Source organism: Callorhinus ursinus, unplaced genomic scaffold (assembly GCF_003265705.2).
Source record: "Callorhinus ursinus isolate GAN/ISIS: 27379988/994484 unplaced genomic scaffold, GSC_fseal_2.0 scaffold9, whole genome shotgun sequence".
In the NCBI taxonomy this organism is placed as follows: Eukaryota; Metazoa; Chordata; class Mammalia; order Carnivora; family Otariidae; genus Callorhinus; species Callorhinus ursinus.
Genome location: NW_027397071.1, coordinates 59,229,978 through 59,255,517, shown reverse-complemented (window position 1 = coordinate 59,255,517; position 25,540 = coordinate 59,229,978). Strand labels below are relative to the sequence as shown.

The following is a 25,540-nucleotide window of genomic DNA, read 5'->3' as shown; positions in this document are numbered from 1 at the left end:
CATTTACTGCTCACAGCGCCAGGCACTGTACGTACCAAGTTACCTCATTTCAGATCTAGGATCGTGAAAGGTACGTTGAACGATCGCTCATAAACCTCTATTTCTTAGACGAGGAAACATAGGTTTAAAATTGTGCCCACAATCTCCTGGGGAGGGAGCCTAGATCAAATTTAGGGTTTATTAGATTGTTTCCTTCTTTTCTTTTTCCTTCCTTTCTTTTCCCTCTCAGCTCCAGCTTCTATCTTGCGCCGAAACAGGAGAAGGGAGTGGCTTCGAAGCTCCGTTTCCCGCCGCCTCGGGAGCCGCAGGGGTAGCCGCAGGGAGACCCGCAGGGAGACCCGCAGGAAGAGCAGCCGAGTGGGGACGCCCCGCAGTGGGCTGGACCCTGGGAGCGATTGGTGCGCGCGGGGCGGGGGGGGTGGGGCCTCCCGTGGGCGGGGGGGCCTCCCGTGGGCGGGGCCAGGGGCCGGAAGTCCCGCGAGCCGGGCGGGCGTCCCTGACGCAGCGACTCGTGGCCCTGGGGCTGGCGGCGTTGTCTTGTCCTCTCGAACTCCCATCCCCGCGCCTTCCCGCCGCCGCAGTCTCCCGGGACGATGGTGGCCCGCCTGCTGCTGCTGCGCGCCTGGCCCCGGGGCCCTGCAGTTGGCCCGGGACCCCTGTGTCGGCCCCTTAGCTCAGGCTCGGGGTCCCGCGAGTACCTGCAGCTCAGCATCGTGCCCACTATGCACTTCCAGGACAGCCTGCCCAGGTGAGCCCGGCTTCCCGGTCCCCGTCGCCCGCTGGGATCGGCCCCAGCCTTCACACCAGTCACTCACGATTCTTGTACTGAACCCGCTCCCACCCCCCCAAACTCCTACCTGGGACGCTGTCGCAACGCGAAATCTAGAAATCCTTCACTTTGAGAATCTCCTGGCACAGGAATCTCAGGACTTTGGCATTCCCTACCAGAAACCCCCATTGCTTGCTCAGATTCTCCCTCCAGTAACCCAACTTCCACCCAGATACCGGAGAGTCCCTCACATTTCTTCCTGAAAAATGCCCACCCTGCATATCTCCAGCACCACCCTTACCCCTCCAACTAGGATGTCCCCTGATGTACTTTCATGACTGCCCCCCCCCCCCCGCCGCGTTCCTGCCCAGAATATGGACAAGCCAATTCCTGATACATAATAGTTACCCTCCCTCAACTTTTCCCAGCACTCCATCTTCAGGCCTGTTGCTCAGCCCCTCTCACCATGCCTCCAATACTCTGCTCTTTTAGCAGCCCATGGGTCACCCAGCACACTCTCAAGTGCTCACCTTACCCTCCTCCAACCTCATCACTCCAAGGAGTCCTGTCTTCACCTGGAGGCCTTTCACCCCTTCCAAAACTTCCTCAACTACCCTCGAGGTTTCTCTCCCTAATATATCCTCCCTAACCCACATTATCTTCTGCAGCTTCAGCCGCCTCCAAGAATTCTAGACACTACCCTCAGTGCCCCTCCCAAACTCTAATTCAGCTTAGATCCAAACCCACCCCCCAAATTTTTCTGTGTTCTTCCTCACCTGAGCTTACTCCCTCCTTCTGACACTTTGCCCAGAGTCTACTTCCCCTATGAAAACAGTCCCAATAAATCTTCCTCTCCTTTTCCCTCATCCAGTATTTCCTTTTCTTTTTCCACCTGGTATTTTCTTTAATTTGACTTCCGGTTTTCCCAGTCTTTGAACTCCCAGCCTTAACCTGAGCAAGCCAAGGCTTCTTTTCCAATGTTAGAAAACCAGACTTTAACTTCTCTGCTCACTCACCAGTTAGTTCCCAGTGCCAAGTCCCAAAATTGTCTGAAAGACCCTTCTCACTTCCTTTCTCACCAAACTGCCACCAGGGATCTCCCAGTCCAGGACCTGGAGGCCAGGGCTCCCCACCCCATGAACAAAACAACGATTGTGTCACAGGCATCACCCCCAACTACCAGGTTGCTGTTTTTCTCCACATCCAGCAACTGTGTAACCCACTGTCATCTTTGCCCACTCCCACCCTCTCAGGAATAGCATCTGAGGTGATTATTGTGAAATAACAGTGTCCAGACATCTAAAGTGGACTAAAATGGGATTATCTAGCCCCAACCCCACTGCTTAAATTTGGTAGGAGGAAGGGAGAAAAGAAAAGTGCCTCTGGGCGAAGCCTGGAACTTACCTCCTCCTTACCAGCCTCTGTGTGAGCGGAGCCTGTATGTGGGTGAAGGGTGAGAAGACAGAACCTGTCTTCACTTGCCAAGGCCAGTAGTATTTGACTTTCTGGCAGGCCTGGGCTCCACTCAGGTTTAATATCAGAGGGATTGTCTCCATTTTAGAACTGGAAAGCTGGGAGTAATACTCAAGATCATTTCCTCCAACCTACAGCACAAAAAATCTGTAGGAATTGAGCTAAAAACAGTAGTACTGAGTCATCACCCATGCGTAACTTTGAACAAGGGCCACCAGGCCTCCATTACCTTAGCTGTAAATTGGTGGTTAGATGAGATGAGATTCCTTTTATCTCAGATTCTAGACTAGTAAAATGTCTTATCTTTGGCACTCATTTTGATGTCCCACTTGGTGAAAAGCCCTGCCTTTGAAGTCTGGTAGAACTTGGTTTCAGATTCTAGATGTGACACTTAGTAACTTCAGGCAATTCAGTTAACTTCGTTGAGCCACAGTTCTTACCAGTGAGGTAGGAATGAAACACTCACTATTGTGAGCACAGAGTGAGGTAAGATGCCAAAAATAGGGAACTCTCCTAATTAGTTTTCCTGGGAAGGACTAGTCCCTTTGTGGTAGTCCAACTGGATTTCCCTCCCTCCCTCTTCCTGTTCCTGTCATATCACTGCTGCCTTTTTTTTTTTTTTAAGATTTTATTTATTTATTTGAGAGAGCCAGAGAGTGATCATGAGCTGGGGGAAGCGGCAGAAGGAGAGGAAGAAGCAGGCTCCCCACTGAGCAGGGATCCCCACGTGGGGCTCGATCCCAGGACCTGGAGATCATGACCTGAGCCGAAGGCAGATGCTTAACCGACTGAGCCACCCAGGTGCCCCCATCACTGCTGCCTTTTGACCATTTTCCTCTAGGTACCCGTGCACTGTCATTTATTTGTTTTTTAAGGGTTAACGATTTTTTTCTTTGCTCCTTTTTAGTGTGCTCAAATATATGTCATATAAAATTTAGCATTTTAACTACTTTTAGATGAATAGTTCAGTTAGGTGTTACTTTTAAGGGCCATATTTATATACACTGAACAGTTAACCTCAGAATATAAAACTGCACGTCCTGAGGGGACAAAGGGTGGATCAACCTGACCTACTCATTCACAATATTAATTTGAGAAATATTTATTGGTATGGATTTGGAGACCAATCAGTCATGGTGAGGAGCATACCATACAGTGGGGAAGATTTGACAAGTAAACAGATAGTTAAGATAAAATGTGATAAATGGGAAGCAGCATTTCATGATTGTCATCCTGAAAATAAAGAGCTGCAGTGAGAGGCAAATGAACGTTTGTTTGGGATTAAAGAATCGCTGTGTGGGGAGCACAAATTCAAGTAAATACCCAAATAGGATTCCTACTTGTAGGGTGAAAGCGACAGGTTTTTATGAGAAAGAGGAAGGGGGCAATTACATGAGTTGAATAAAAGGGAGAAAATGTTTTCTATGCATGTTTACAAGCCAAACTACTCTGCGTTATAAATTAACTGCTGACTTTTTTTTTTTTCCCCAGGAAGTCCATAACCTTCAGTCTTTTGATCAGGGTGTTTGTTCTTCTGTTGACTTCTCAAACAATTGTTTAAGACAATTACCGTTTTGTCCAGAAGGTTTTGGCCAGTTCAAACAAAAGCAAGGCTTCTTTTGTTTCTCCACAATGGCTGTTCCAACTCCATTTTAAAATGGCTCCAGGGACGCCTGGGTGGCTCAGTTGGTTAAGCGCCTCTTTTTGGCTCAGGTCATGATCTCCGGGTCCTGGGATCGAGCCCCGCATCAGGCTTCTTGCTCAGCAGGGAGTCTGCTTCTTTCTTTCTCTCTCTCTCCCTCCCCACTGCACGTTCTCCCTCTCTCTCTCTCCCCCAAATAAATAAATAAAATCTTTAAAAAAGAAACTTAAAAAATAAATACATAAGAGACCTAGTGGGAGTGGCTAGTGAAGAATAATAGCTAGTTGGGGCCAAACTGGATGTTGGTGAGCTGATGGAAGGAAATAGATAATACATTGCTAAGTTCTTGATACTACTTCATTTGATCCTCGTAGTAGCCCAGTGAGCTATTACTTAACAAATGGCAAAAGAGGAGGGCAAAGAGAAGAAATTTGACCGAGATCACATGAATAGTAAGTGACAGTCTGGGTGCAAACCCACATCTGTGGGATTCCAAAGGCTGTGAACTTCACCTCTCCATATATTAGACATGTTGGTGATAAACCTATGCTAGATGGAGCTGGAACTTGATAGATAGGATTTCAGATCTCTCTGTGAGGCAGTTCCTCTCTCTATCTCCTGCCTGGGACATCAAGAAATTTGCGATCTGTAACCCTATAACTAGAAATGCAGTGGCGGAGCTGTGACTCTAGCCTGGGCCTCCATCTCATTCTCTTTCCACTGCGGTAGTAGTTCTTACACTTTCACATTTCACAGGTCATTAAAATTATCGGGGGGAAGTATTGTTGACATTATTTCTTAAAAGAAAGAAACTTTAGTGACTCCCGTCCCCCATCCAAAAAAAGTGAGACAATCTCAGAATTAAGGGCAGATTTCTAAATGAAGCATGTTTAGCTTTGTGAAAAGCTCACTATACTGTCCATGTGTTTTCATTTCACTGTGAACCAGTAATTACATAACCATGGCCATCATCTGCGAAAGTATTAGATAATCCGGTGATGTGGACGGTATTGCTATTTGGCATTTACACTGAAGGCATTTTATATAAGGCAAAAATGAAAACCTGGTAAATTTGGCATATTTATTATCTTTAAAAAATTTTTTTTATATAGAGGGGTGCCTAGGTGGTTCACTTGGTTAAGTGTCTGACTCTTGGTTTCAGCTCAGGTCATGATCTCGAGATTACGGGATCAAGCCCCGCCGTGGGGCTCTGTGCTCAGTAGGGAGTCTACTTCAGATTCTCTCTCCCTCTCGTTCACTCTCTCTCAAATAAATACATAAAATCTTTAAAACAATTTTTATATAGAAAACAGGTGATTTACAGAAAACTGGTATCCATGAGAAAAAGTTTATATATTTTTAATCCATACTGCCTTAATTTAGTTCCATTGAGAAAATTCAGTTTCTGTTGTATTAATAACCCCAAAATAAATCATCATTCTGAAAACTTGCTTTTCCCCACTAAAGTAAGTTCAGGCTAGGGTTAACACTTGAGCTTTCAATAAGGACTGTTTTTTATAAAACTGTCATTGCATCTAATTGAGAATTTTGTTTAAAAAGAAGAACTTTTGTTGGTGTCCCTATTAAAACAAAGTCTTGAGAAAGGTAAGTAGGTAACTTTGTAATTATGAGGTAACTGAGGTAGTATTTGGGATTTCTGTGTAAGTTCATGAATATAAGGACAGTACTCACAATGTTAAAGTGTTGTGAGTGGTTACTCAGTGTAGCCTGAGTCCATAATGGCTGTAAATAATTCAGATTAATTTTGACATCCTGTTTTTGATAAACATGCATTGAAAAATAAACTGAAGAATCACAGTATATCTTATAGTAGGGTTTTAAGCTATGTTTTATGGATAACTTTCCAGTTTTCCTAAATGGCTGCTGTATTTAGATGTATTGAACGTATCAGTATTAATTTTAGGTTGGCAGCATGAACTTGGCAACTATGAGTAAGTTTTGGTACTATAGGATATATCATTCACTTAAATTACTGACATGAAAAAGGAAGTGCACCTCACTGTGCTGTCCATGTGTTTTCATTTCACTGTGGACCAGTAACTCCATTACCATCGCTGTCTTTGGGAACGCACTGGTAGAGAATGATGAGTACGGAAGCAAACAGGAAGATCTGGTTCTCCCATAGGACTCTTGGTGACCAGGCATGGCTTAATGGTTGATCCCATATTTGGCTGGCCCTTCCTTGGACACCTGTGTTTCATTTCTGTATGATTCTCTGTCATAAAATGCACAAGAAAATTTAAAAATAGAACTTTCTTTTTTCATCTTGGGGGAGAAAACTGCAGTTGTTCAAACTAAGGGTAGGATTAAAATCAGTGCCAATACAAGGTTAGCAGAGATATCGTAATTGTGAGTAGGAAAGAAGAATGCTTCGGGCAGCTTCTGCTTCCCCATTTTGAATCTATTTGAATATTTGTTTTGCTTGTAAAATTCATCATTAAGACATTAAAAAGTTCTTATTTTGCTTTAAAAAAAGTTACCATTGATACTTGCATTAGTAAATCCTTCTATTCTGATTGGCCTGTGGCTTCCCATTATTGGTTTTTTGGGGAAGGAAATTCATGATCCAGTAATTATTTATTAGTTTGGGTTATGAAGCTAACTGACCTCTTTCACATATTGTCACCCTTACACTTAACTTATTTTTTTCCCAGGCTTCCTATTCCCAAGCTTGAAGCCACCATTAAGAGATACCTCCGTGCACAGAAACCTCTCTTAGATGATGGCCAGTTCAGGTAAATGCTGAGAACCCCAGATGACCATGGTTGGGTGGTTCAAGAGAGGCTGGCAAGTACTAGCGGACCAAGCTTCGGGGAGTGTCTGTGATTTAGTTAGGTCTCCAGGGACCTGGGACCTAGTCCTGACATTTTCAAGTTCAGGAAATAGATTTTCACTCAGGAACGACTGAGCAAGCCCTGAAGTGAGATCCTCTCTGATCAGACTCAACAGGCAATGGTTTCTAAGCCAGAATACCAAATTTGTACTGTATCTTGTCAGGTAGACCTGGAGGCTAGCTGGCACTGGTCATTGGCGGAGGGCATGTGCTCTTGGGAGGGAGTTCATTGAGGAGAGCATATAGGCCAGAAGTCTGCTTGGTGAGCATGTGTACTGAGTTGGATAGTATGCCCCCCAGATGCATTCCCTTCTTGTAACCTTAGTATGTGACTTTACTTGAAAATAGGATTGTTGCAGGTGTAATTAACTAAGGTGAGCTCATACTGGAGTAGCGTGGTTTCTTAACCTGGTATGACTGGTGTCCTTAGGAGAAGAGGAGGAGAGACACAGCCACAGCCATTGATGATGGAGGCAGATTGGAATGCATCAATAAACCAAGGAACACCAAGGATAGCTGGTAACACCAGGAACAAAGAGAACAGTCTCCCCTAGAGTCTTGAGGGAGAATATGGTCCTGTCAATACCTTGATTTTGTACTTCAAAGAACCACGAGAGAATAAATTTCTATTGTTTGAAGCCATGCAGTTTGTGGATGTTATGGCAGTCCTAGGAAGCTAATTCAGCATGGAATTGGACAATAATATTGGATATTGTCAAAAGTGGGTTGTGTTAAGCTCTTGTATCCCAGTGCAGTTCACTTTTTCCATATTGGAAGGTTTTGTGCAGATGACTGGCATTGTCATTGGAATCACGGAGTCCTTCCCTGGACAGTGGTGGAAAATATAGATGAATTGTTCATAATCTAGTCCTCTCTTTTAAATATTCTATATTAGTCATTTGAAGCTTCTCTTGACATGGTAATAGCTACCAGTTACTAAGTATTATGTTTCAAACTATCCTGAATCCTTAACTTTAAAAATATTTTTTATCCTTGTAAGGTGGTATATTATCTCTGGTTTACACATAAAGAAACTGAGACTCAGAGAGATCAAGTAACATGTCCAGGGTCACATAGTTTGACAGCAACAAAGCTAGAATTAAAACTCAGCTCTTCTGGACTCTAAAGCCTATCTCCTTTTCTCCATGCCAAGCTACCTCCTAGATTACAGATTGCTCTATGAGATGATGATGGATCTTCCTGATCCATCATTTTAAGAAGATATCATAAATTTGTCTGCTTTGGATTGATTGCTGTGCTTCTGATCAAAGGGACTTTCTGATCTCAGTCCTAGGTTTGAGGGATATGCTTACTGGGGACCCAAATCTCAGTGTAAGAGTTCTTGTCCATGAGTCTAGAAATCATGTATTCCCTGTCATGGACTGATTCTGTCTTTTCGTGAACATTTCAGGAAAACAGAACAGTTTTGCAAGAGTTTTGAAAATGGGATTGGAAAAGAGCTGCATGAGCAGCTGGTTGCTCAGGACAAGCAGAATAAACATACGAGCTACATTTCAGGTAGGTGGGCTGGGCTGTGGGCATGAATGCCCCCGATCCCTCCACAATGGAAAGTAAGGTTTTGGTTTCAAAATATTTTTGGTGAGACCAGCCCACCAGTGTAATGCCTCATCCACTCTTTCCAAGGTAAGCTTTAGGCAGAGTGAGGCCCTCCTCCACTGAGATCTTACCTGGAGTTTGTGCTGAAGAGCAATGTCTTGCCTTCTCTGCAGGTAGGATCCAGGCAGAACCTAATCACTGGTTCTGTGAAAAGGTTGCAGGATTAAGTCCTGTGCCCTCTGTGTGTCATCCTAGATCCTTCACAGTCTGGCATAACTGCCCTCTCCAGCCTCATCTCTTGTATTACCCTGACACTCTCCTGCCTCGGCAAAACTTGACAACTCACTGTTCCCTCAACCCTTTAGTCTTTCATTCTTCTGTGCCTTTGTCCATGTTGTTCCCACTACCATTTTTTAACCTAATAAATTCTTTCTTTAAGACCCAAGTATGTGGTTGCCATCGATGCTGGTGGGGGTGGGAGGTGGTGGTGGGCAAATTGGGTGAGAGGGGTCAAAGGGTACAGACTTCCAGTTATAAAAGAAAGAAGTCACGGGGTGTGAGGTACGGCATCATGACTGTAGTTAACAATACTGTGTTGTATATTTGAAAGCCGCTAAGAGTATAAATCCTAAAAACTGTCACCACAAGGAAAGACAATTTTGTGACAGTGTGTGGTGACGGATGTTAACTAGACCTGTTGTGCTGATCATTGTACAATATATACAGATGCCAAATCATTGGGTTGTACACCTGAAAGTAACATCATGTTTTATGTCAGTTACATCTCTATTTTATTTTTTTTAATTTTTTTTTCTTTAAAGATTTCATTTATTTGAGAGAGAGAGAGCACACGAGAGGGGGGACGGTCAGAGGGAGAAGCAGACTCCCTGCTGAGCAGGGAGCCCGATGCGGGACTCGATCCCGGGACTGCAGGATCATGACCTGAGCCAAAGACAGTCACCCAACCAACTGAGCCACCCAGGCGCCCTACATCTGTATTTTAAAAAGAAAAGAAAAAAAAAAAAAAACTCAGGTGGGATGGTTTTTCTAGGAGACCTTTCAGCCCTCCTTCCTCTCCATCCAGAGGTGGTTGCTTCTGCCTCTGTTCCCACAGCACTTCTTTTCACTTAGTTTATATTTTAATAAGGTTATACATGCACATAGTTTAAAGAATCAAGTAGTTCTACCAGGCTGGTTTGGCAAAACAGCAAGTTCCTGACCCTCCCCTAGTTTCCTGCTCCTCGCTTTCAGCCGCTTCTTCTTCTGACCTCTACCCCCATCCCCCAGACACATGCCTGTTATCACTGCGTTTTCATTCTTTCAGTTGGAGGCATGGTCTCTGACGTCTCACCGTGGAAGACCAGAATCGGGCAGTCTCTCATCTCCCCAGCACGTGCACGAGTGTGCGTGCATGCGTCCCGTTCCGTGATTATCACGGTGCTCACTTGTTATTTCAGTCCCCTCCATACTTAGTGTTTATACTATTAGGACCGTACAAACACTGTTGTCAGCTGAGCCGTGGGGCCTATTGAAATTGTTTTTCCTGTTCCTCTGTGAACACTTTTCCCCTGAAGTTAATAATAATCTTACGCTTTCTTTAGTTTTCTCTGTGCTTCATAATTTATTGGGGAAGTTTTTTTATGCTCTCATCTTCCTTCATAGTCTATCTCCAAGGTGCTTTTTTTCCTATTTGTTTTGCCCTCTTTTCTCTGTTCAGATCCTTTGTATTCCTTCTCTGTTGTCTTGGATTTGAGTGAGATATTAAAAAAGCTTTTGGAAGCTCTGTGGAGGAGGGTGGAGCTGGTCTGTCACAGCCTCACTGTAATGTGACCTGACTAAACCATTTCCTTGGGGAGCCCCTAATGTTAATGTCTCTGGGTTAGACTCCCAGGAAAGGCTTTTCCATTAAACTGCCACTTGCTACTACTGTTGAAGGAGTAGGGTAAGGGACGAAGGCTTGAGATCTCAGCTATGACTTCTGTCCCCCAGTTATACTTTCTCCAGAGAGGAAAACTTAAGTCTGCTATTGGAGCAGGAAGGGAATCGGGGGTGGGTGGGAGTTGGGGTCTAATTAAATAGCCTTTCAACCAGATGTATCAAGGCTGCCAATTCCTGAGCCCTCTGGGGGTTCTGCTGTGTATGTCATGTTATCTCCTGGCTTTCTCGGTCACTGGCCCAGGGCTGGCGTTCTCAAGTCTGCCTTAGTCATTACCAGTTGTCTAATGCTTTGGGACTTCCAGTATTTGCTCTTGTCTCCTGTTTCATTCTCTTTGCCATATTGGATCATATCTGTTTAAAATTCTTTTACTGGAGAGATCAGAGACATAAATTCATGTCTTCTTTCATCAAACAGATCTTACCCCAGTACTTTTTCTCTTGCCATTTCAGTGTGTTACGGCATGTTTTAATTCTGTTGGTATCCTTCACCAAGTTCATCCAGATCAGAGGGCACGTTCTATTCCTCTTTCTATCCGCCAGACTCGGCAGGGCCTGGCACAGCATGTTCTTGAAGAATGAAATGGAATGAATGCACCAACAGATGAATAACAGATAAATGTGTGTCCATTAATCCCTTCCCCAGTGCTTTACATGTGAAAATTATTTCCTCCAGTGGGAGATGGTTTTTATTTGTAGACTTTATCCATGCTTGCTAATCTCAACAGGAACATCCCTGGAAGACACATTTTCTGATAAACCATTGCTTCAGGGACTTTTACAGGTAAAGAATCCACAGGAATGCAGAAGGCTAGTTTGGATGATCCACATGAACTGATTGTTATTTCTAATTGCTTTTCAAACATTTCTTAAAAGAGCAAGTGCAGGGGCACTGGGGTGGCTCAGTCATTAAGCGTCTGCCTTCGGCTCAGGTCATGGTCTCAGGGTCCTGCAATCAAGCCCCGCATCGGGCTCCCTGCTCCGCGGGAAGCCTGCTTCTCCCTCTCCCACTCCCCCTGCTTGTGTTCCCTCTCTCGCTGTGTCTCTCTCTGTCAAATAAATAAATAAATAAAATCTTAAAAAAAAAAAAAACAGAGCAAGTGCACAAGTGTACAGAGTATATAGAATGATGGTGAATGTTGTCCCTGAAAGTGATGAAACAAGAGAAACCTAAGGAAATGGGGTGAGAATTAACAACTATTCTGTTCAAGATCAATGAAAGTGAGGTGTTACTGTATTTCTTTAAGAGTCAAGAAAGGAAACAGAATGCGGAAGAAAAAGCAATAAACCTAGGGAAATGCAAATCCAAACCACAATAATCTACCCACTGGAATGGCTCTAACCAAAAAGACAGACAGTAACAATAATAAATGTTGCCCAGGACGTGGCAAAACTAGAACCCTCATATACTGCTGGTGGTAATGATGCAGCCACTTTGGAAGACAACCTGGCAGTTCCTCAAAAGGTGAAACTTAGTCTTACCACATGTTCTAGCAATTCCACTTCTAGCTGTTTCCCCAAGAGAATTGAGAACATCCATCCACACAGAAACTTGTACATACCAGCATTATTCATAATAACCAAAAAGTGGAAACAACCTAACGTCTACCAACAGATGAATGGATAAACAAAATGTGGTATATCCATGTAATGGGACATTTTTCAGCAATACAAAAAAGTGAAGAACTGATACATGCTACAACATGGCTGAACCTCAAAGACATAGTAAATGATAAAAGCCAGATGTGAAAGACCACATATTCTGTGGTCCCGTTTATATGCCATGAATTATTGTAGATCAAAAAAATAATTGGGAAATTTCACCCTCTGGAAGTTGACGTCATTTTTTCTGCATATGCTTGATTATTTTTCTTTCTCAAATTTTATTTTGAGGGACTGCATTAACTTTTTATGATGTTTTTTACTTTATCTTGTAGGCCCCTGGTTTGATATGTACCTAAGTGCTCGAGACTCCATCGTCTTGAACTTTAATCCATTCATGGCATTCAATCCTGACCCAAAGTCTGAGTATAACGACCAGCTCACCAGGGCAACCAACATGACTGTTTCTGCCATTCGGTTTCTGAAGACACTCCGGGCTGGTCTTTTGGAGCCAGAGGTTTTCCATTTGAACCCTGCCAGAAGTGACACTGATACCTTCAAGAAGCTCATACGCTTTGTGCCTTCCTCCCTGTCCTGGTATGGTGCCTACTTGGTTAATGCATATCCCCTGGATATGTCCCAGTATTTTCGGCTTTTCAATTCAACTCGTTTACCCAGACCCATCCGGGATGAGCTTGTTACTGATGAGAAGGCTAGGCACCTCCTTGTCCTAAGAAAAGGACATTTCTATGTTTTTGATGTCTTGGATCAAGATGGAAACATTGTGAGCGCCTCGGAAATCCAGGCTCATCTGAAGTACATTCTCTCAGACAACAGCCCGGCCCCCGCGTTTCCCCTGGCGTATCTGACCACTGAGAACCGAGACGTCTGGGCAGAACTCAGGCAGAAGCTGGTGAGTGGTGGCAATGAGGAGACCCTGAGGAAAGTGGACTCTGCCGTGTTCTGTCTCTGCCTAGATGACTTCCCCATGAAGGACCTTGTCCACTTGTCTCACAACATGCTGCACGGTGACGGCACCAACCGCTGGTTTGATAAGTCCTTTAACCTCATTATAGCCAAGGATGGCGCTGCCGCGCTCCACTTTGAGCATGCTTGGGGCGACGGGGTGGCAGTGCTCAGGCTTTTAAATGAAATGTTTAAAGATAGCATTCAGGCCCCTGCTGTCAGCCCCCAGAGCCAGCCGGCCCGCACTGATTCCCCTGCTGCTGTGCAAAAACTGAACTTCAAGCTGAATGATGCCTTGAAGACTGGCATCAGCACTGCCAAGGAAAAGTTCGATGCCATCGTGAAAACCCTCACCATCAACTTCATCCAGTTTCGCAGAGGGGGCAAAGAGTTCTTGAAGAAGCAGAAGCTGAGTCCTGACTCGGTAGCTCAGCTGGCCTTCCAGATGGCCTTCCTGCGGCAGTACGGGCAGACCGTGGCCACCTATGAGTCTTGTAGCACCGCAGCATTCAAGCATGGCCGCACTGAGACCATTCGCCCAGCCTCCATCTTCACGAAGAGGTGTTCCGAGGCCTTTGTCAGGGAGCCCTCCCAACACAGTACTGGAGAGCTTCAGCAAATGATGGCCGAGTGCTCCAAGTATCATGGCCAACTGACCAAAGAAGCAGCAATGGGTGAGTGGGGGTGGGGAGCCTGCCCTCCGCTCTGGCGTAAGCCTCAGTCATCTCCTCCGTGTCTGATTTCCACTACTCACCCGTTCAGTCCATCTGCCAACCCCCAGATGATTATTGTCTACACTAGCAGTCTAAACAGCCAGATTAGCCATTAGGAATCAGAATGTTCTTTCCTCCTACACAGGGATAGAGAAATGGATCTAACTTCGTCCCCATTTAAGGTCACTTTCAGCTGTGACACACGATTCTCTTTCTCTTATTTATTGGTCGTCTGACTCACTTTTGACAGTTCAGGATTTCTAAGCCTGTAGCCCCTCTTACTTCACCTCACTTGCAATGTGTTGGCTTCCTTTAAATAAGCCATCTCAAAAGTTCTTCCCAAATCTAAGTGTCATCCTTCCTTTGCCTCTCTGTGGTAAAATTCGAGACCTAGAAAGGATGTGGAAGATCACATCATGCAGCCCAAAGTCCTGGAAGTAAAAGAGATCTCTGAGACGTTCTGGTCTCGTTCTCCATTTTAGGGGTATGAAACTGAGGCCACTCGCTCAACATCACACAACACATGAGCAGTAAAGCTGAGATGAGAGCCCTGGTCAAAACCCTTTCCATTTTGTTCCAGTGACTCAATCTTGTCCTTTACACTAGACTTAGACTTTGGATTTTATTTTAGTTTTTGAATCCATAGCTCTCTTGATGTTTTTTTTTTTGACCGTTTGAGTCAAAAACTGATTCAGTTTTAGAATTTTTTAAAATCATACTTTCATTTTAGGCTCAGCTGCAGAGGTTAGTGAGTTGGAGGTGTGCATGCATAAGCAGGCAGAGCCTTCTTCCACTCTCAAAGATGCTGTGAAGGGGACTCCAGCTACAGGTTGGGGGGGGCGGTTACTAAGGTCACTTTCCATTCTGGGATTCTGAGACTCTGGTTTTCTGTTTTGTCTCTGACAGGCCAGGGCTTTGACCGACACTTATTTGCTCTGCGGTACCTGGCAGCAGCCAAGGGGATTGTTCTGCCTGAGCTATACCTGGACCCTGCATATGGGCAGATAAACCACAACATCCTGTCCACAAGCACACTGAGCAGCCCAGCAGTGAACATCGGTGGCTTTGCCCCTGTGGTCCCTGATGGCTTTGGCATTGCATATGCTGTTCATGACAACTGGATAGGCTGCAACGTCTCCTCCTACCCAGGCCGCAATGCCCGGGAGTTTCTCCAATGCGTAGAGAAGGCCTTAGAAGACATATTTGATGCCATAGAAGGCAAATGCATCAAAACTTAGCTTCTGGGGGGGTGAAAAGCCTCCATCGCTTCATTGACATGAAAATTGGGGCCTGTGTAGCCAAAAGGTGCTACTCTGTATACGAAGGAAACTAATCATGAGGTGCCTAAGCAGTCATTGCTGCAAGGCTTGACCTTTAAAGTCATGGTTTTAAAGCTAAATATATAATTGCCAAGTGGGACTAGATCACAACTAAAGAGAATGGGAGATTTCAATTTTAAGGGCATTTGATCAGGAGGTGGGATTTGGAAGGATAACTTAGGTGTATTTATTGTTGAAGCAGAAATAAAATTTAATTGTTGCTTGGAGGTGGTTCCTTTTAGTTGTTGTTGTTGTTCAACCTAATTTCCTAATCCCCACAAAGAACTTTCCAACATTAAGTTCGGTAAGTGCAGGTAACAGCAAGTTCCCACTGGCTCCTGGCTCTTCAGGTGAGGTGGGAAGTGCTGTTTCATCTTCCTTATTAACTTCTCTCTCTCCTGGGACATCCTCTCTAAAAATCCTCTTCATTTTTCTGGAAAGTGGTCTGCTGGTGCCTGATTCTGATAGTCCTGCGGCAGTAAAGGGTATTCCTATGGATTTGGGGAGTACTATTTGACTATTCCAGCCAAATGAAGATTTATAATTGGTGTGTATTTAATCAGTTGAATCTTTCATGCTATCTATGGTCTAATGTACACATGACTACTCAGTACGTTTGAAATCTCTGGTTTTGAGTGAACACAGAATTTTTGTTAACAATCTGTTGTTGAACGCTGCAGTAACATGAAAAGAAGGATGTTTGGTTCTGTTCTGTCTTGTGTTTTGAAAAGGAAGGGTTTTTGTTTGTGTTTAATTTTAGCTGCATTTGTGTGGATCGCCCAGGGACTTACTGCACAGCTGGGATTTGAATCCTGGTGTGAGCCAGTCACAAAGCATTACCAGTGCATTATCTAACTTAATTCTCCTAACAGTTCACATAAACATGCCTGTACCTCTTCTTAGTCGACTCCACCTGTCCTTCACTCAATAATCACTATTTAGGGGCGCCTGGGTGGCTCAGATGGTTAAGCGTCTGCCTTCGGCTCAGGTCATGATCCCAGGGTCCTGGGATCCAGTCCTGCATCGGGCTCCCTGCTCCTCGGGAGCCTGCTTCTCCCTCTGCTTCTCTCTCTCTCTCTCTCCCTCTGTCTCTCATGAATAAATAAAATCTTAAAAAAAAAAAATCACTATTTAGTGACTACCCAACAGGTACCAGGTCCCCTGTATTCCGTGGTTTAACCCGAGAGGGCCAGCTGATAGCTCCAAGTGCACGTGAACATCACGTTGTTCTCATCTATGAAACACGATCAAGAAAACGTGATCAAGAAACCTGAACTGGAGCCTGGCTGCGCGCGCGTGCGTCACCGGAAGCACTAGCCGAGGTCCCGCCCCACCACCGGTATCGCTGCTGGGGCGCCGCACTTCCTGCCTCCTGCTCTTGGCCCTTCGTAGTGCTCGCCTTGCGCTCTCGGCCGCGGAACAACGCTGGCGGCTTCGTGCACCTGTGCGGGCTCAGGAAATGGTTGACAAGGCGACAGGCAAGTTCAAAGGCAAATTTAAAACCTATGCTATGTGTGGGGCCGTTTGCAGGGTGGATGAGTCAGATGACTCCAATTCTCTGGCCAAGGGCGACGGCGTCGTCTCAAAAGAACTTCTGACAGGAGAGGATCATGGGTGTATAATATTTGTCATAGATAAATAGTGACCGAACTGGTATCCTGGTTCTCCCATGTCCTCCCTATATGACCAAAGGCAAGTTACTCCTTTTCTCTGGTGTGTGTTCCCCTTTGTAATCGAGGACAGTTCCTATAGCACGAGGATGTAACAAGACTGGCTATAATGATACAGATAAAGCACCTGGCAAGTGGTTGAAGCTCAGTCTGTGTTCTCTTGCTGCTGTGTGATGTTCCTTATCGAGGCGTTGACCTCACTTGAATAGCGAGCTCCCCATAATGAGCTCTTAAAACCAAAACCTTGGTTGAAACTTGCAGAGCTGAGATGTCATATTTCCTGCATATGTTTGGGGTGAATGTACCCTTGGGCAGCACCCCTTGGGGACATGAAGTTCTTTAAAGGAATCTCTTCTGTGGTCTGTCTCCGTGTTCAGCATTCCTACTTACAACTTACCCCCCCCCCCCCGCCCCCGGTCTTGGATTCGTCCTGGGAAGGCTTCTGCAGTGGTACTTGGGATGGCAGAAACACTTAATTATTAAGTCTCTACCGAGTTGGGGCTCATACGTAAGTGTTACACATTTGTAAAGCATTCAGCTGATTTGATCCCCTCAACTCTGGAATGGACTGAAGTTATCTCCAGTTTACATACAGAAGATGGATAGTTGGGGAATGTAAGAAGGTCACTTGATAAGTGGTAGGATCAGGACAGGCTCTTTTGATTCCTTGTCCAAGGCTCTTTTATTATGTTTCTGTTCATCTAGGCTTCCAGTAATTACATCTTAAACTAGCTGGCCTCCCGATTCAGGAGAACGAACTTTGGTAAATGAATCTGTGCACCTCCTGACCCTAAAGCAGCTCCCATGTGGAGTCTCCCATGTGAGGAGTGGGCTTTGGGAAGTCAAGTTTTGTCCAGGTGGCTTTCTCTCTTCGTGACTCCAGAACAAGTGTGGCACATTTCCAGATTCACAGCATACCAGCCTCTCTGAAGATTATCTGCTTCTCATTGAGGTGCCCCCAGGACGCCCAAAGCGAGTTTTGTGGATACCGTGTAGCTTATTTTTTTTAAGCAGCTTTATTGAGATACACATCACATATTATATATTCCACTTATTTAAAAAATGTGTCGGTTATGCAGCCATCACTACAATGAATTTTAGAACATTTTCATCCCCCAAAGAAACTCTCTACCCATTAGCAGTCATTCCCCTTTTCCCTCAACTCCCCCCAACACTAAAAACACTAATCTACTTTTTGTCCCTATAGTAATTTTTTTATTTTGGGCATTTTGTATAAATGGAAATATACTATATATGTAAGGCCTTTTGTGGTTGACTTCTTTCACTTAGCGTAATGTTTGCAAGGTTTATCCATGTTCTAGTATGTATCAGTATTTATTTTCTTTTTATTACTGAATACTATTTCAGTGTGTGGATATACCGCATTTTATTCATTCATTCACCAGTTGATGGTCATTTGGGTTGTTCTACTTTTGGCTATTTTTTTTTTTAATTTAATTTTATTACGTTATGTTAGTCACCATAGTTTTTGATGTAGTGTTCCATAATTCACTGTTTGCGTGTAACACCCAGTGCTCCATGCAATATGTGCCCTTCTTAATACCCATCACTGGGCTAACCCATCCTCCCACCTCCTCCCCTCTAAAACCCTCAGTTTGTTTCTCAGAGTCCTAGTCTCTCATGGTTCCTCTCCCCCTCCGATTTCCCCCCTTCATTTTTCCCTTCCTACTATCTTCTTCTTTTTTTTTTTTTTTAACATATGATGTATTATTTGTTTCAGGGGTACAGGTCTGTGATTCATCAGTCTTACACAATTCATAGTGCTTACCATAGCACATACCCTCCCCAGCGTCCATCACCCAGCCACCCCATCCCTCCCACCCTCCACCACTCCAGCAACCCTCAGTTTGTTACCTGAGATTAAGAGTCTCTTATGATTTGTCTCCCTCTCTGGTTTCATCTTGTTTCATTTTTTCCTCCCTTCCCCTATGATTCTCTGACTTGTTTCTCAAATTCCTCTTATCAGTGAGATCATATGATACTTGTCTTTCTCTGACTGACTTATTTCGCGTAGCATAATACCCTCTAGTTCCATCCATGGTGCAAATGGCAAGATTTCGTGTTTTGTTTTGTTTTGTTTTTGATGGCTGCATAATATTCCATTGTATATATATACCACATCTTCTTTATCCATTCTTCTGTTGGTGGACATCTTGGCTCTTTCCATAGTTTGGCTTTTGTGGACATTGCTGCTATAAACATTGGGGTGTAGATGCCCCTTCGGATCACTACATTTGTATCTTTGGGGTAAATACCCAGTGGTGCAATTGCTGGGTCGTATGGTAGCTCTATTTTCAACTGTTTGAAGAACCTCCATACTGTTTTCCAGAGTGGCTGCACCAGCTTGCATTCCCACCAACAGTGTAGGAGGGTTCCCCTTTCTCTGCATCCTCGCCCACATCTGTCGTTTCCTAATTTGTTAATTTTAGCCATTCTGACTGGTGTGAGGTGGTATCTCATTGAGGTTTTGATTTGTATTTCCCTGATGCCGAGTGACGTTGAACACTTTTTCGTGTGTCTGTTGGCCATTTGGATGTCTTCTTTGCAGAAATGTCTGTTCATGTCTTCTGCCCGTTACTTGATTGGATCATTTGTTCTCTGGGTGTTGAGTTTGACAAGTTCTTTATAGATTTTGGATACTAGCCCTTTAGCTGATATGTCATTTGCAAATATCTTCTCCCATTCTGTCAGTTGTCTTTTGGCTTTGTTGACTGTTTCCTTTGCTGTGCAAAACCTTTTTATCTTGATGAAGTCCCAATAGTTCATTTTTGCCCTTGCTTCCCTTGTCTTTGGCGATGTGTCTAGGAAGAAGTTGCTGCAGTTGTGGGAGAAGAGGTTGCTGCCTGTGTTCTCTATTTTGATGGATTCCTATCTCACATTTAGGTCTTTCATCCATTTTGAGTCTGTTTTTGTGTGTGGTGTAAGGAAATGGTCCAGTTTCATTCTTCTGCATGTGGCTGTCCAATTTTCCCACCACCATTTGTTGAAGAGACGGTCTTTTTTCCATTGGACATTGTTACCTGCTTTGTCAAAGATTAGTTGACCATAGAGTTGAGGGTCCATTTCTGGGCTCTCTATCCTGTTCCATTGATCTTTGTCTGTTTTTGTGCCAGTACCATACAATCTTGATGATGACAGCTTTGTAATAGAGCTGGAAGTCCGGAATTGTGATGCCACCAGCTTTGCTTTTCTTTTTCAACATTCCTCTGGCTATTTGGGGTCTTTTCTGGTTCCACACAAATTTTAGGATTATTTGTTCCATTTCTTTGAAAAAAGTGGATGGTATTTTGATGGGGATTGCATTGAATGTGTAGATTGCTCTAGGTAGAATTGACATTTTCACAATATTTGTTCTTCCAATCCATGAGCATGGAACGTTTTTCCATTTCTTTGTGTCTTCCTCAATTTCTTTCATGAGTATTCTAGTTTTCTGAGTACAGATTCTTTGCCTAAGATACTTTCCTAGGTACCTTAAGGTTTGGGGTGCGATTGTAAATCGGATAGACTCCTTAATTTCTCTTTCTTCTGTCTTGTTGTTGGTGTATAGAAATGCCACTGATTTCTGGGATTGATTTTATATCCTGCCACTTTACTGAATTCCTGTATGAGTTCTAGCAGTTTGGGGTGGAGTCTTTTGGGTTTTCCACATAAAGTATCATATCATCTGCAAAGAGTGAGAGTTTGACTTCTTCTTTGCCAATTCAGATGCCTTTTATTTCTTTTTGTTGTCTGATTGTTGAGACTAGGACTTCTAATACTATGTTGAATAGCAGTGGTGATAGTGGACATCCCTGCCGTGTTCCTGACCTCAGGGGAAAAGCTCTCAGTTTTTCCCCATTGAGAATGATATTTGCTGTGGGTTTTTCATAGATGGCTTTTATGATATTGAGGTATGTATCCTCTTTCCCTACACTCTGAAGAGTTTTAATCAAGAAAGGATGCTGTACTTTGTCAAATGCTTTTTCTGCATCTATTGAGAGGCTCATATGGTTCTTGTTCTTTCTTTTATTAACGTATTGTATCCCATTGATTGATTTATGGATGTTGAATCAACCTTGCAGCCCAGGAATAAATCCCACTTGGTCGTGGTGAATAATCCTTTTAATGTACTGTTGGATTCTATTGGCTAGTATTTTGGTGAGAATTTTTGCATCCATGGTCATCAGGGATATTGGTCTGTAATTCTTCCCTTTGATAGGGGTCTTTGTCTGGTTTGGGGATCAATGTAATGCTGGCCTCATAAAATGAGTTTGGAAGTTTTTCTTCCATTTCTTTTTTTGGAACAGTTTCAGAAGAACAGGTATTAATTCTTCTTTAAATGTTTGGTAGAATCCCGCTGGGAAGCCATCTGACCCTGGGCTCTTATTTGTTGGGAGATTTTTGATTACTGCTTCAATTTCCTTACTGGTTATGGGTCTGTTCAGGTTTTCTGTTTCTTCCTGGTTCAGTTTTGGTAGTTTATAGGTCTCTATACTTTTCGCTATTATGAATAATTCTGTGAATATTTGTGTATAAGTTTTTGTGTGAACATTTTTTCATTTCTTCTGGGTGTAGACCTAGGAATGGAATTGCTGAGTCATGTAGTAGCTCTGTTTAGTCATTTAAGGAACGGCTAGGGTGTTTTTCACAGTAGCTGCACCATTTTACATTTCCACCAGCAGAATATGAAGGTTCCAGTTTCTCCACATGCTCACCAATGCTTATCATCCATGTGTTTTTTTTGCCATATAGCCATTCTGGTGGGTGTGAAGTGGTATCTCATTGTGGTTTCTAATAGCTTATGTTTTAAGTTAGACCACATCAAACGTGCTTTCCAAATCTAGTGACACCTCCCTAATTACCTTCATGTGACAGAATGACAAAGAATGGGAGCCAGGATTTGAGGAGGTAGACCTGAGACTGAGACAGGTGGTGGATGGAGAAAGCGAGGGAGGTTACGGTGTTGCAGGGTCATGCTGTCCTCCGTCCTGCTACTCCTAGCTTTGACTTCTGTTTTAGCCGTTAAGGAGCCTGACACATAGTGGGTTATTGCTGGAGAATGCTGTCTTGCTCCCTCCTGACACTCATACCTATGAAGGTAATTTTGTAGCTCCTCCTATCAAGAGGTGGAGTCTATTTCTTCATTCCTAACTGGCCCTCCTGCCTCTAGACCCCACTCATTCCCTCCAGTCCATTCTCCCTCCTCACTGTAGCCAGTGATTTTTCTCATGTTCAAGCCTGATCATATCCCTGCTTAAAATTCTCAAATGGTTTTTCATTACCTTGGAAAGAAGTTCATACCCCTTAATGTGACAGCTGAGTCTCTGATGGAGCTGACCCTGCTGATCTCTTTTCAGCCTCACCTCTCTTAAAGGCTTACACTTCCTCAGGGATGCCATGCCATGCCATGCTGTTGCCTCTGCTTGGAACACAACTCCCTCCCCGCCCTTTTGCTCAACTTCTGCTCAACTTTCAGGTTTCAACTAGATTTCACTTCCTCTAGGAAACTGTCCCTCACCCCATCCTCTGAGACCGAATTAGTTAGTGCCCCTTTTGAGCATGCCTAAGGCGTCTTGGCAGTCTCTCCTTTCCCACAGCACTTTTCAGTTTCTGCAACTTTCTACACTGTTAGACTGTGAGCAACCAGAGGGGCCCCAGAGCTTGTTAAATTTTGGGAACTGACTGACTGATTTATCCCTCTGAAGCCCTGTACTGGGATTGTCTGTTTATCTGTCGCAGAAAGCGTCTTGAGGGCTGAGGGCTATATCACGCGTCCCCATGTTCGACATAGTGCGTGGCACATGAGCCGTGTAGTACGTGGAAGAGCAGGATGGGGACTGTTGCTTAGAGGTTCTGGAGCTGGGCAGAGAGTGAACAATAGTGCTTACAGTTAAATACGCAGAATGTACTGAAGCGGCCTCTGCATATTAATGCTAGGTGAGGAGGAAGAGTGGCACCGACCGGGCGAGAGCCCAGGTCTTCAGAGGAGCTAGCTCATTGAATTGATTGCAAGTTCATTTCCCTCTCTAGTTATTGTTAAAACATTGTTATTAGGATATTTCAAAAGGGAGAAAAAGTTTCTAGTTTTCTGATTAGTCTTTGACAGTGATTAGTCTTTGACAGTTCAACTCCCTATATTTGTCTGTAGTAGTAGTGATTCTTAAGGTTGTAAAATTCCTTGGATTGTCTAGCCCAGTAATTCCTACCTCAAAACTGGAATTCTGATGTGATAAATCTGGTCTAAGTCACATGTGAGGGCTGAATCCTTATAATCTTTTCTTGAAGAAAAGAGGCTGCTTCAGAAACTCTACACTTGGTGCTAGTTTGTCCCTATGGAGTATATCTGCCTTTGCCCTTTCCCGTATGGGAATCCTTCAGCTCTATAAAGACTGATCATGTCTGCCCCCCCCCCCCCCCCCCTTACACTTCCTTCTGTTTTCTCCTGGATAAACCTCTCCTGTTCTCACAGTGTACCCCACAGGAATCATCTCCAGGCCTAGTGAGTTTTGTTTGTAACTGCATTGAAGTGCAGAGCACCAGTGAAACAACCCCACAGCATAGACTGACCGATGGGGGGAGGGTGCTGCTCTCACCCTACCTCTTGCCATTATTTCTTTTGCTCTAGCCTATGACCACTTTTAATTCAGTCAGTTTGCAGTTGGCATAGGTTGAGCTTATGGACTAACCCAAAGCCCACAGGTCTTTCTCACATGCAACTCAATCCATGTCTGCTATAAATCTAAGTAATTGGCTTTTATAATCAAGGGCTGGCATTTGTCCTATCTTGTTAGATTGTATCTTTTGGTTTCAAACCAATTCTTTCGAAATAGGAAGCAGTAGGCTCAGAAGAGGGAGCTGTAACGCCATAGTTGGGGAATTAGGGCACGGTTAGTTCTTCACTGCTGATTCCCAGTTTAGGAAGCAGCAACATGTGATTAGTCAGTCATTAGAGAACAGCCCAGACTGTCTGCATTTCTAACCAAGTCGTCACTGCTTCCATTCTCTGCTGTACGGTGCCCCCGACATTGTGCTGAACATGTTGCCTTCATTATCTCCTTTAGTTCCTGCGGCAGCCCAGAGCACACCCTGCTGTGAAATCCGGGTGTGCTCTGGTGGTCTGGATACGTCAGATTCATTCAAGAATGCTTTTAAATAAAAAATCTCCGGTCTTAGCCCAGAGATTCTAATTCAGTATGAATGAAGTGGGGCCAGGAAATGTCTTTTTCAAAAGTTTTCCCAGTGATCCAGTGCACCTGTTTGGGAGTAACTGTTTTATAGTTGCTTGGCTCTTGAACAGCACAGCTTGGGTCTCATTCACCTTCCTCCCTGTAGAGCTTGCTGCAGCAGAAGCCCCCAGGGAAGATGGCTGAATCAAAGTTCAGATGCACAGTGTCAGGACAGTGAAGATGGTCGGTGTTGTGAGTCCTGAGCTTTCTGAAGACCAGACATGCAGCTTTCTCTGGGGGTCTGATAGCTACCCAGGGAAAGGGCTCAGCCCAGGGTGACTTGGCTCACAGAGGAATGGGGACAGCATTGTGAGATAAGGCTGCCTGGCCAGGCAGAGATCCTGGGGGCCTCTGCTCTTCCCGGGAAACAACAGGAATGACTGTTGTCCACGAGGATGCAGCTTAATGTTACCCAACCTTCAACTCATTGCTATTCACCAAAAGCCAAGCTTCAAAAAATGCTAATGGATAAAGATGGTACCTTTTAAACAGCTGTTCAAGGATAATGTTAGAAGGGCATACTGAGGACCTTTGCGGAATGTCCAAACAAGACGGCAGGGAACTTAGGACTCAGATGTCTCATCTTGCACTTGTCCCTGCATCCAGCAGCTTTAACTTCCACTACCTGGACAGGAGGCCAGTCCTGGAGAGTGGGGCAGGGGACTAACTTTCCTGGTGATGAGGGGCAGGCCTCAGACATGCCACCACCATTTTGACTAATTTTTATCTATAACATAATGTCAGAGCTGAAAGTGCCCTTTTTTTAGATGGAGAAAATGGGGTCCTGAGAGGGACAGTACTTGCCTAGCACTTACAGTGAGCCAGACACTGAACCCCAACATGCTGCTGCACGAAAGCCCCCAAGATAACTAACCTTGGAATAGACTTTTTTTTTTTCAAGATTTTATTTATTTGAGAGAGAGCGACACAGATAGGGATAGAGATAGTGACAGGGAGAAGCAGGCGTCCTACTGAGCAGGGAGCCCGACGGGGGGGGGGGGGCTCAATCCCAGGACCCTGGGATCATGACCTGAGCTGAAGGTAGACGCTTAACCAACTGAGCCACCCAGGCGCCCCTGGAATAGACTTTTGTATGCAGAGGAAACGTGGTCCCAGTATCATTTACTGCACACTTTTAAACAATTGCCCCAGCACCATTTCTTGGTGAGTTAAAAATTTCCCCACTGATCTGCAACAGCACCTATCCCTAAACCAGTTTTCACACATGCAGCGGTCTGTCTACTGTCCCTTTGTTTGTTTGTCTGTCACGGTGCCAGCATGGTGCTGGCTTCATTGCCATTGCTCTGTCACTACACTGTGGCATCTGGCGGGGGGGGGGGTCCTCCCACCTGTGTCACATCAGGTTTCAGAATCAACTTAGGTTCTGTTAAAAAATAGTTGCGATTTGGACAAGAACTTTATAAATACATTTATTGAGGAGGATTATAATAGCAAGTCTTCCTATCCACCATAGTATAGGTCTCCATTTATTTAGGCTTTAACACCTTTCAGTGAAGTTTAATAATTTTCTCACACTAAGGTCATGAACATTTTTGATAGATTTAACTACTTTTGGAGGTATTTTTTCGTTACTATTATAAATGGTACTTTTTTCTTGATTTACATTTTGCATGTCATCAGCGTACTGAAATGAATTTGATTTCTGTATATTGATCTTAAATCCAGCACCTATTAATGCTTTTGTATTTTGTAAGTGGAAAATCACAATCCGTGAAAAAGAGTTTTTTCTTCCTTTTCTATACTTTCCCTTTACTTTCTTTTTGTTGTATCAGTGCACTGGGTGGGACTGCACA

General features: G+C 44.2%; 1 protein-coding gene across 7 annotated transcripts; it reads left to right on the top strand.

The window, feature by feature from the left end:
- The first annotated feature begins 474 nt into the window (after positions 1-474).
- On the top strand, positions 475-15,057 carry CPT2 (carnitine palmitoyltransferase 2). Of its 7 annotated transcripts, XM_073896741.1 has the most exons (7): positions 4,040-4,336; positions 4,833-4,950; positions 6,560-6,640; positions 7,169-7,257; positions 8,150-8,256; positions 12,168-13,472; positions 14,418-15,057. In XM_073896741.1, the coding sequence occupies exons 6-7, from the start codon at positions 12,182-12,184 to the stop codon at positions 14,747-14,749; spliced, it is 1,623 nt and encodes a 540-aa protein (XP_073752842.1). In that variant the 5' UTR covers positions 4,040-4,336; positions 4,833-4,950; positions 6,560-6,640; positions 7,169-7,257; positions 8,150-8,256; positions 12,168-12,181; the 3' UTR covers positions 14,750-15,057. The 7 variants fall into 7 exon arrangements, with proteins under 7 accessions (XP_025727430.1, XP_073752839.1, XP_073752840.1 ...); XM_073896738.1 differs by lacking the exons at positions 4,040-4,336; positions 7,169-7,257 and adding an exon at positions 612-748; XM_073896742.1 differs by lacking the exons at positions 4,040-4,336; positions 4,833-4,950 and adding an exon at positions 694-748.
- Positions 15,058-25,540: the final 10,483 nt, after the last annotated feature.

Coding starts and splice junctions, on each gene's coding strand:
- CPT2 (XM_025871645.2), top strand. CDS start 594: ATGGTGGCCCGCCTGCTGCTGCTGCGCGCCTGGCCCCGGGGCCCTGCA. Junction 6,641..8,149: donor TTAGATGATGGCCAGTTCAG/GTAAATGCTGAG, acceptor TGAACATTTCAG/GAAAACAGAACAGTTTTGCA. Junction 13,473..14,417: donor GACCAAAGAAGCAGCAATGG/GTGAGTGGGGGT, acceptor TGTCTCTGACAG/GCCAGGGCTTTGACCGACAC.